We start from the raw sequence: 11,503 nt of genomic DNA on the forward strand, positions 1-11,503 counted from the left end.
GAGCATGTCCAGAGGAGGGCAACGAAGTTGGTGAGGGGTCTGGAGCACAAGTCTGGTGAGGAGCGGCTGAGGGAGCTGGGGTTGTTTAGCCTGGAGAAGAGGAGGCTGAGGGGAGACCTTATTGCTCTCTACAACTGCCTGAAAGGAGGTTGTAGTGAGGTGGGGGTCGGTCTCTTCTCCCAAGTAACAAGCGATAGGATGAGAGGAAACGGCCTCAAATTGAGCCAAGGGAGGTTTAGATCGGATATTAGGAAAAACTTCTTCACTGAAAGGGTGGTTAGGCCCTGGAACAGGCTGCCAAGGGAAGTGGTAGAGTCCCCATCCCTGGAGGTATTTAAAAGATGGGTAGATGTGGTGCTTAGGGACATGGTTTAGTGGTGGACTTGGCAGTGCTGGGTTAACGGTTGGACTGGATGATCCTAAAGGTTTTTTCCAACCGAAACGATTCTATGATTCTACGATTCTGATATTAAATGCGCGTCATCTTTTGCTGAAGGAACAATGCATGCACAGCGACCGCTGGCAGCGGTCCTCCGCCCCCGCCGGCTGCCCATCCCGGCCGTCCGGCGGGCAGCGCGGTGCGACACACGCCTGTCGCTTCTGCCGCTGCTCCCGTCCTCCCCGCCTCAGCCGCCTGTCCTCCCCGCCTCGCGGCGCGGCCGGGGCCGGGGCTGTGGCCGGGGCTGGGGCCGGTGCCGGGCGGCGGCGGTGCGGGGGCCGCCGGGCGGGAGCCGCCCCGGGGCGGTGCCGCGGCGCTCTTAGGCCTGCGCGGCGGCGGGGCGGGGGCGGCGGCAGCCATGGAGGTGCAGGTGGCGCCGCTGCGGGCCTGGGACGATTTTTTCCCCGGCTCGGATCGCTTCGCCCGGCCCGACTTCAAGGACATCTCGAAATGGAACAACCGGGTGGTCAGCAACCTGCTCTACTACCAGACCAACTACCTGATGGTGGCCGCCGCCGTCGTCTCCATCGTGGGGTGAGTGCGCGGGCCTCGCTCGCCCTGCGGGGGTCGGCGGGCTCCAGGGGGGGCGGCGGGCCCGGGGGTGCCCCCGTTCCCCGGGCGGGCGGTGCTGCGCCTCGGCCCGGTGCCGCGGGAAAGGGTCCGGGCCGGCCCCGGGCCCTGCGCTGCCGGGGGGGTGTCGGGGGTGCAGGGGCAGGGAAGCTGCCTCTCCCCTCCTCTGCCTCTCCTTAAACCTCTGATTTACCCTGTGTCGCTGATGATGATTCTTAAAAAATTAAGGCCTGATTACAGCCTCCCTTGTGGAGGTGGGGCTTGTTAGGTTGGGAGTGTTGAGTAGGGTTTAGGATTTATTTATTGGTGGGGGGGGGGGGTCTGACAGATCTGGGGACTCCCTCTCATCTTCCTCTTCTGCCCATCAAGCCCTTTTGCCCAAGGGAGAGGGCTCCAGGCACCCAGCTTGCGGCAGGGCACCCTGTGCCTGGCAGAAAGCAGCGATGGGTTTGCGTGCCGGATGTCACTGCTCTCTGAAAAACTGAGCTGTATCCTGCGCAGTGATCTGCGCTTCCTCGCTAAATCTGTCCAGTGTGACTGCTCAAGCTGAGATAAGCTTCACTTTGAAATAAAAAAAAAAAAAGAATTCTGTTCTCTGTTACAGTTCTAAGCTTATGTCCAGGGGACAGAGTAAGCCTTTCTTATTTCTGAGCTAGCTCATACTGAAAAACCTTTAATATAAAATAAATAAGGTACCCATTCGTTTAATTGTGGTGGGCAGGGTTGAGACCTTTGAGGCAGGCCCACCTTTCCTGAAGAGAACTGGAAAACAACCTTATGATCATCTTTTGAGTCAAAGCTTAAGTGACTCTTCTTCAAGTATTGCTCTAGGGTCTTTGGTCAGAAAGCTCTTAAGCAAGACATGCAGCAGAGGCTGATGATTAAGCTTTTAATATGGAAACTGGAATACTCCACTCTTCACAACAAACAATGCGCAAATGCTTAAATTGGAGAATTGCCCAGCCACTAGGCCAGAGTGGTTTTGGCTGAAGCATATCTTATCTAGTATGTTGCAGAGGCTTAAAATTCTTCCCCTAAATCTTTTTTTTTTTTCTTTTTTGTGTTAAGCAATCTGCATCTTGTTAGGGCTTCTGAAGCTGTTGACCCAGCATGTGAGTTGGTGAGGATTCTCTGGGTTGCAGGGAGTTTTGGCCTGTGCTCTGTGAAAGGATAGGCTGAGAACCCTGTTTTTTCTTCTTGATGCATATGATGGTTAAAGGTTTGGTATAGTGGCGTAGGCTTTCTTAATTTTGGTGGGAATAAGTTGCAGTGAGCTCAATAGACTACTAGACTGATAAAATGAGACTTCCATGGTCTTGCTGTTCTTATACCACCTTGGTCTAAACTTCTGTGTTCATCTACCCTTGTTTAGCGGTGTGATGCCGTAGCCAGCTCTCAATGAGCAGGTAAGTCAGAGTGGTCCTGGAAAGCAGAGGGACAGCTCTTTACCCCAAGAAGGTGGGGAAAAAAATGTAAACAGTTTTGATATCTCTGGTTGGAAAACTGGGATGGCAGCAGCTTTTACTCAGTCTCCTAAATTCCTTCCTCCTTTTCAACTCTGATTTCTTCAGATCAAGGGTGATATATCTCCCACTTATTTCCCACTATTTTGTTGGGGTGAGAAGTGGAGAAGGAAGAGAGTGACAGGAGATAGAGTTTAATATCAGAACTTCAATTCTAATATTTTAATATTGAGTGGTAACCCTCTGAGTTGAAAACTTAAGGATGAGGAACACCTGCAGTGGGATCTTGATCTTGAATATTTTTTTTATTGTGTGTCTTAGAGCCTTTGGTATATGATGAATCTGATTCTTCTAACACTGAAGAGGATGGGATAAGAACTCTAAAGAAAGCAGGATAACACTTCAATAGAGAATAACTATCCATTTCTTTTATTAAATAGGTCTTTTCACTTGGCCAGACTGTGGCTTTGGGAGAAAGGTAAAGAAAGTTCTCCCGATAAATTTAAATTGATGACTAAGTTGTTGTCTTGCACTTCATTCTGTAATAGGCAGGAATCCCTGACTGATAAACAATGAATCATGGCTTTTTAGGAACTCCAGGACTGTATACAGGCCTGAGGGCAGGATTATTGGAACTGCTAATGTAGTGGTCTTCCTGTGATCAAAACTAAACTTAGCCCATGACCAGCTCTACCTGTTCTTAAACCATCTAATTATACAGACAGACTTGTAATGCAGAGATGATATTTTCAGCTATTGTAGTACTTGGTAGCTGTGGTGGTGCTGGGCTGATGTGGAAATTGTAGCCTAGAGCTTTCTTGATACTGGAAGTACAGTACCTGCCACAGCTTCGGTTTACTGCCTCTCGTACAACAAAGTTGACCTCACCAGCCTTCTACCATCTCTCTGCAAGTTATGGAATAACCTTACCGTGAGCATAGTGGAATTGTAATGGTCTCTACTGCATCATTTCCCTGCCTTTATCCCTCCTTTTGCCTTCTCTGATAGCTGCTGTTACATGTAAATGATCTTCTGTGCTTTGCAATAATGTAGATTTTGCTTTCAGCCTACAGGACTAGGTAGAAAATAATAAATCAGTGAACAAGAAACTAAAACTATTGAATTAGTGTCATTCTACTAATGCAGGCTGGTGGTAGCAGCCTTCCTTTCTTCTCCCCTCCCTGCCCTGCAAATTCATTTAAGAATTAATCTGGACTTGTGTACTGTTTGGGTTTTTTTTTTCCCTACAACTCTGTTGCAGTAGACTGCTGATAAAAACCAAGATCTTTACTAACTCAGATTGTGCCCTTTCTCCCAGTTGTGTAGGAACTGGACTGCCTGTTCTTACCCTGAGCCAGGGCCCTGTCATTGTGAGTGCTATACAGATATTTATTAAAATTAGTGCCTCCCACAACAGCTTGCAACTCTCCCTCAAACAATCAGTCTGGTTAATAAGTGGAATTTGTCTGTGCTTTCACCTTCTCCAACAAGGCTTCTCTGTCTTGCAGTTCAAACTTAACTACTTAAATTGATGTAATTCCTTCTAGGCTCTTGTTGCCATGTACTTGCTAAAAATTAGTTTCTAAATCTGACAGTATTAAAAGGTGTACTGGATTTCAGAGTGCTGCATCTAAGAGAGTCTTCATTCTCTTCTGGCATTATGTCTTCTCTGCAGCCTGAGGTTCGATGTCTCTTTCCTTTGCCACTTCTTCTCTAGAACACCTACTGTCCCTCTGCACAACTGCTAGCAATCAATGAGTGTGTGTCTTTTTTCTTTTTTTTTTCTCTACCAGATCATTACCTTCGCTGATGTGCTTATAACTATTCCCTTGCCAAAACAAAGACTCTAGAGCAGCAAAATGCTCAGTTTCTCTAATGCCCAATGAAAGATTAAGAATGAGCGAGCAGAACGCATCACTTTAAAACATATGTTGCATAATAATATTAGTATATAACTTCATAAAAGTCTGGCAATTCTGCCAACGGAATCTGCCTCCTGTTCTCAAAGCAATCTAAGTGATCAATAGTAAGTAAAGAAGCATTGCTAAATCTGTGGATGCTGAGGGCTGTCACCTGGGACAGCATGCCATATATAGTTTTATGTGCTGCCTCCAGTTACAGCTATATGACCTCATTGAAGCTAGAAGTATGGGGAGAGAGGACGCAGAACTTTAAAGTTGTTTAAATTGGTACAAATGAGAAAGGAGGCATTTAAGTGCTCTAACCTGCCCACTGCTTGGAACACGATGGAGCAAAAGCTCTTCTAAAAGGGAATTTTCATGCTTATTTGATGTAATGGCCTAACTGAGTTGCTAAAAGTAAAAAGGTGTTGTTCTCGGTGACTGGAAGTCTGCTATTCAGTGCCTTTGTTCAGACTTGCCTGGTCACATGCAAAAGAAACAGATGTGACAGCAACTGCTGAATAATCACTATGAGACAGTCACACCACAGAAAGTGATGCAGAAGATCATCCAGCTAGGGAGCTGTTAGCACCCCCAGTTGCTATTTAGTCCTGCCATACTGACTCCTTTCCGGGTTGTGAAAGCTAGTGGTTTTCTTCTCCAACCTCAAAAGAGTTTTTCTTCCCCTAAGTTATCTGAGCAGTGTAAACTCAAGTTACCACACCATTGCCATGCTAATAGTTCCATGCATTACATTTTTTAGGTATTTGAGAGGTCTCGTAAATCCCTGCTAAAGGGAATTACATTTAGAAAGTATTGTGTAACATACTGAATGGCTGGTCACTTACCTTGTCTCTGCAGCTTTGAAAGACTTCCAGGCTTCTTGCCTGAGCATGAATTTGGCATATTGTGTTCTGATCTGTATATAAATAAGGCCGATATCAATGTTGGTTGTTCAAGGGCTGTTGTACGGCTCTCTTTCCCAGACACCGGTATTCTAAAATAACGTGCCCATGTTTTTTCCTTTTTAGTCTTTAGCTATTGTGTTATCGAGAGCAGCGTGCCAACAGATCTGAGCGAAACTGGATAATGGAGGTCTGCCTTCCCAAAAAAATGCCATTGCTGGAGAAGTTTCTACATACAAATTTCTAGGAGAACCTCAGATAGTTCTGTGAATTATGCTGTGAGTGAGTCAAGCAATAAAGGGGAGCTTGGCATATGACACCCTATCCAGTACTGTAATCAACAGTACTGAAGTCTGTGGACACATGGCTGATAATTTGAATACCATTTTTTAGTGGCAACTGCTATCCCCATCTGTTTTCTTGTGGCTCTGAATGACTTCATTTGATACTTATGTTCACTGTTTCCTTTTACGCATTGGAATGCAGCCCACTTCAGAAAACATGTAATTCAAATAACTTTCCCCAGGAAAGTGGAATATTTTGAATGCAATTTTTTTTTTTCCTTCCTTCACATCCCTTACAGCCAGTCAGTTATACAGAACCGTGTACTACCAGAAAGAAGTGTAAAGCAGAGTTGTTTTCAGTGTTTTCCTTATAAAGATGGAGGGATTGCTCTTCACTACCAGTTTCTGAAGTTGTAATGAGAGTAGAGGGAAGAGTAGGGAAGATAAAGCTTTGAGAGTAGTTACCAGACACATGGAAAATGTGGAGTGGAGCTCTACCTAGCCCTTTGTTGCTTCTGAGATTATCTTGTCCGTAGACTTTTGGGAACAAAAAATCAGTTGCTGTCAGTTGTCTGAGTAAGTTTGGCCATTTCTGCTCCAAGCTAGCTGTGATGTGGAGGTGACGACTGCTTTAAGAATCTCATATGTCCGGTAGTATGTATATAAACCAGGCACTAGTGTGGTCCAGTCATGAGTCACCCTCCTTCTGCTGCAAAGGAGCACAGATGAAACTGATTTCTTTCCAGAGCAATGGTGTTCACTTTTTCCAGCCTGGAAACTTAAGATTGACAGTTCGGAGCTAAAAATAATCTGGCTGGCTAGAGGGAGTGACTCAGATGCAACAAGCAAGTCTGCCCTATCACCACTCCAAAAGCCCTGTTGGCTTTTCAGCATGAGTAGCAGAAGCAGGTGGGGAACTAGTCTGAATTTTAATCTCTTTCCATCCAGTTGTCCTGTCTCCTGTTGGCACAGCTGACTTAAAGAATCAAGAGCCAGTCTCTGCTCTGAAACAATTCTTGGGGGTTCTTCCTTCTCTAGGAAGCTGCTCTCTGGCACTGCAGGTAAAGTGTTGGCATCCCAGTCCAGCAACAGATTTCTTCTGCCTGTGCCGGATATGAAGCACAGACCACAAACCATAGCATCCTCCTCAACAGTGGGGTGGAGTGGTGAGTCATTGTGCCTGTTTGCATTCAGCCTTCCTGTTCCAAAGCTAAGTCTACAGGAGGAAATCTTGACTACATTTGGCTTTATCGGGGTAGTGTTATGCTGCTGTCGTAGTTGGAGCAGCTCAGAGGCCTCAGCTCCTGTGTAGATAGATCGGTGCACATACAAGCAAGTAAATCAGAATGCACATGGAATCACACAACTTATTACTATATAAGTGAAATATAATAGAGCTTGGACTTTGTGCAAGTACAGAAACAAGCTAAGCAAAGTCATTACTGAAAACTTGACTCTAAACAAGCTCTAAATACTTGGGAAAGTGGTTTGAGCAGGTGATGTTCTTGCCCTGGTCCATAAAAGGGACTTGCTGTTTATAGTCCAAAGCTGATCCACTTGATGGCTTGGTTTGCTTGGTAACGCTGGTAACAATAATAGAACACAAACCTCAGCAGTGACCCTCTTGCCAGGCCTAGCTGTTCTTCCTGCAAGACCTTTATCCCATACTCCAGTTCCTTCTGACTCTCAGGCATGCTTGGGACTGGTCTTCCATCTGTTGTGCTGATGGTAGTAAGCTCCTTCTGCAGGTTCATAAAATTACTTTGGGTGTAAACCAATAAGAAGGTCTATTCAGAAATAAGAAATAGTGAAATCACTTCCTTTACTCAGCGTTCCCCTACCTTTCCCATTTTGCAAACCTAGACAAGATAACATGAAAAGCTAGTTCATCTGAAGGCCTACGCTGAGCCTGGTTTTGATCACATGTAGGGAAAAGATCAGTCCCTTGTGCAACTGATTGTTGGCTCCATCTGCTTGGGATTTTCTAACTTTGGGTCTGATATCAAGTGAATGTGTTGATTGCACAGGTAGGAGGGGTCCTGGTGGTAAGTGCTTCTATTGATGAGGTGCTGCAGAAACTCTCATTATCCTGAGCTATGCTCAGGAAGAGAACATACAGACAAAGATTATCTAAATCCACTGCTAAGGATTGCTTGTTCAGTTGCACTTGTTGCTTTACTTAGCTTCTTCCTAAAAATCAGAGGTTAATAAAGGTCTTGACAGCAACAACTGACTTCTTAATGCTTTACCTCCCTAGGTACAAGGGAGCAACAAGTTACCAGTGAGCTAGATGTTTGCTATATGGACACAAGTCATGAAAGCTCTGAAACAGAACTCTTTTTTTTTTTTTTTTTTTTTTTTCTTTTCCTCCTGTCCTCTTCTCTCCAGATTCCTGAGTCCCCTGAATATGCTTATTGGCGGTACTGTGGTGGTGCTGGTGTTCATGGGGTTTGTCTGGGTATCGCACAACAAGGATATACTCCGCAGACTGAAGAAGCAGTACCCAACCACGTTTGTAGTGGTCATCATGCTGTCTAGCTACTTCTTGATCTCCTATCTGGGAGATGTCATGGTATTCATGTTTGGGATCACGCTTCCTCTCCTCTGTAAGTATTCTTCCTCTTCTCTGGGTGGCTAGGGGCATGTGACGTGAGCTTTCTCAAATAAGTCTGCGGAGTCTAAATTGGCCATTGCCTTTACTATCTCTGTTTAAATGATCCTAAAACAAAACTGGGGGGAAGGGGACACACAAAACAGCACAAGCCATCTTTAATGTTATTATTAAATGGGTACCTGCAGTTACTTAAGCAGTCATTAAGACTTAATCTTCTTCCAGTGATGTCATGGCATTGGAGTGCTGCAAGAACTATGCATTCCTTGGGCATTAACAATTAATAGAAGTGTGTTTCTGTCATGCAGTGATGTTTGTCCATGCTTCTCTGAGGCTCCGGAACATAAAGAACAAGCTGGAGAACAAGATGGAAGGAATAGGCTTGAAGAAGACTCCGATGGGCATCATATTGGATGCTCTAGAACAGCAAGAGGATAGCATCAACAAACTGGCTGACTACATATCTAAAGCAAAGGAGTAAGCAGCTGCAACATGACATTTTTACCTGTTGCAGGAGTGTAGTTGCTATTTACTATTGTTCAAGCTTGCTTTCAGTTTGTGTACAAAACAGGAAATGCACGTGGTACAGATAAATAGTTGCAGGATATAGGTATTCCAAGATCTTCAGGGCTCCTCTAAAAACATAAGAGCAGCAACTTTTTTCTATTGTATAGCAAAACGTTCTGGTGTTTACACAAATACATACTAACTTAAACGTGTTTGCTTGTCTCTTCTTCTGGGGGGTAGAGGAGGAAGAGATGGAAACCTATGGAATGCAGTCTCTCAAACTGTCTTGTAGCAAATTTGTCTATTAAAAGTAACACCCCTTTCATCTCAGTTCTACAAGATGGCAGTTTAGCCAGTTTATGCTGGGTAGCACCTGCAGGCTGGCAATGTTCAAGGTGAGCTGGAACGTATCAAAAGTAGGTATCACTTGCATCTTCCAAATCCCCCACCTTGAGTGGTCTGTATTGAGACTGTCGCTAGCTTAACTGGCAAGTGGAAAAACTGTGCAATACTTGTAACGGATATGGGTTCCTGTCCTCACCTCACATTCCTCCTTTAGCAGCGGGAAACAGTCTAAATAGATCTAAGTATGAAGAATATATGTGGCACCATGCCTCTGTCAGTTCCAGTAAAACGCACCTTTGTTCTCTCCAACATCTTGATCTATAGAAACAGCTCTTCTCTGCAGGAGAACCAAGCTTCCTTGCATACCAGCTAAACTATGGCTAAGCAGAGGAGGAAAAGAAGTTTTCAGATACATTGGATGAGCTAGGTTTCTACCCTCTTGATGTTTTTAAATACTGCTACTTTAGGACTTACCTTGTTCTGCTTTAGTCTGTATAGGCTGTTTTGTAGATGGAGGTGTATGTGTGTTCTCGAGCGTGGGTCATCCTTTTCTTTCTTCTTAACCAGAACGCAAAGATACAAGTAAAACATGCATCTCACACTGACTCTGTACTTCTGCCACTCTTCAAAGGAATAAACTGGATTTCAGGTTTACAAGTAAAAGCAATAAATGTCAAGATACAGTTTTTGAAAACCCATTAGAAATTCATGAAGATATTTGCCTGTAACAACTCCTGAAACTCTTGTGTGTGGGATTCTTTTATATCTATTTAAACTTAACTGCCAGCTCTGATGGAATTATCTTGATAACAAGAGCTTACCAACAGTAGGGGCGGAAAGTTGTCCAGGTGACACTCCATTTCAAATATTCTTGCATTTCTCTTTTCTAACAAAGTAATTAATTTAACAAAAAAAGCAAGGATCCTTAAAGTTGAAGCTTTTATGTAACTTACCATGCTGTTTTCATAGGGGACTGTGTAGAAATCGGAACATGTCATTCCATTTAAGTGTTAAAGTGATCAGTATTTATTGAAAATGTCTGTATATTCCAGCTGAAGAGTCAATGGCCTGTTCATCACGTGTAGCGCATGGTCTTTGTTTTTTGAAACCTGTTTCCACACTTAAAGAACATAGTAGCCTATGACTTCATTATTGTAGAATTTTAAAAACTGCACAGTTATGAAGAAAAATAAACTCCAATGGTGATTACTGAGTGCATTTATTTTGGGTTGGGAAAAGTGGCTGGAAATTGGAGCTTCTCTGTTTCTATGAGACTCCCTAGAGTGGTGGTGGTGGGAGATCTGCTGTCACCCTGCAGCTCGTGCTGCAAGCCCGTGCTTGTGGTGAGCTGCTGGCTTTGCATGCTCTATATCTGTAGGAATTTTGTGGAGGCATGAGGGACCTCTGAGCTGCAGGAATGTTACGGCCTTGCTCTTGCATCCTTACAAAGGCTTCTCTACAGAGGTGGAATACTTAAGCGTTTGTTTGTGCTGTTTCAATCTCTTATATAACTCTACTTTACTTAACTGGGATTTTACATTTCTTTTAATTACCTGGGAGGGATTTCTGCTTCTAAGATTACTGGGATCTGTGCCTTCAGCAGGGCTAGGAAGCCAACTTTGCTGCAGTCAAACTAGTAGTGCAGTCTCTGTATCTGGCTGCCTCCCCCCTCTGATCACTCGAGAGGTTGCTCAGTGGGAGACTATGGCTCAGAGCAGGGCTTCACAGGTCCTGCAGTATATACCCTGGTAATGTGTGTCAGATGCTTCTGGGTCTAGCAGTAATTTGCACCTGGCAGCTTGATTTCTAGATTCTAAAACACTATTAACTCCCCGTCCTAACTGCTGAAGTCTTAGCTGTGCTAGCCTGGCCTTGAAGTCAATGTGGAGAGCAGTGTGCCCCCAAGAGCTTTCTGGGTGAGTTGCTTTTTGTGCTTGTCATTTGCTGCCATGCTCCATGTGAGGCCTTGGTTAAAAGTACCAAGTTCCTTCCCTTTCCTACTTTTATCCTTTATAAAAAAAGAGGGCTGTATGAAACAGGTGCAATGAGAATGTTGCTTCCTTTTTTATGTCTCTGCCACACAGAAATGCCTTTCCCCTCCCCCTTGTCTGATACTTAAAAACTACTTGCTCTGTCTTAGGCAGATGAGGCATCAACCAGGTTTCCCAAGTATGTAGCATTACGGTTGCAGACAGAAGCAGAGCTGTGAAAGAGCTTTACAAGTTTGGAAGATGGAGATTTGAAAGAGACCAGGTGATAGATATAAAAAGGACACGGATAAATGAAAACTTGAACTAAGGGTAATGGAGACTGCCGTGGATTCAAGGAGGTCCTGGACACTGCAGATACTACAGGACTATTAAAATAAATGTGGGAAGGGGGAGCGGGGTGGGACTGGGATTCCGCTGCCCGGGGAAGGTTGCTAAGAGTTACAGGCAGGAGCAAGGAGAAACTCACCTGAAGGAAATCCTGCCAGGA

General features: G+C 44.6%; 1 protein-coding gene across 1 annotated transcript; it reads left to right on the forward strand.

Moving 5' to 3' along the window:
* The first annotated feature begins 754 nt into the window (after positions 1-754).
* ARL6IP5 (ARF like GTPase 6 interacting protein 5) lies at positions 755-10,234 on the forward strand. Its single transcript, XM_087744841.1, has 3 exons — positions 755-973; positions 7,951-8,168; positions 8,482-10,234. Exons 1-3 carry the CDS (start codon positions 798-800, stop codon positions 8,652-8,654), a joined length of 567 nt encoding a protein of 188 aa, XP_087600967.1. The 5' UTR covers positions 755-797; the 3' UTR covers positions 8,655-10,234.
* The last annotated feature ends 1,269 nt before the right edge of the window (positions 10,235-11,503 follow it).

Source organism: Nipponia nippon, unplaced genomic scaffold, assembly GCF_047370975.1.
Source record: "Nipponia nippon isolate SJK-2023a ecotype South Korea unplaced genomic scaffold, ASM4737097v1 scaffold_9, whole genome shotgun sequence".
In the NCBI taxonomy this organism is placed as follows: domain Eukaryota; kingdom Metazoa; phylum Chordata; class Aves; order Pelecaniformes; family Threskiornithidae; genus Nipponia; species Nipponia nippon.

Excerpts from the sequence above, each read along its gene's own strand:
- ARL6IP5 (XM_087744841.1), top strand. The coding sequence starts at position 798 with ATGGAGGTGCAGGTGGCGCCGCTGCGGGCCTGGGACGATTTTTTCCCC. Across the intron at positions 974-7,950 it reads GCCGTCGTCTCCATCGTGGG|ATTCCTGAGTCCCCTGAATA; the intron begins GTGAGTGCGCGG and ends TCTTCTCTCCAG. Across the intron at positions 8,169-8,481 it reads GATCACGCTTCCTCTCCTCT|TGATGTTTGTCCATGCTTCT; the intron begins GTAAGTATTCTT and ends TCTGTCATGCAG.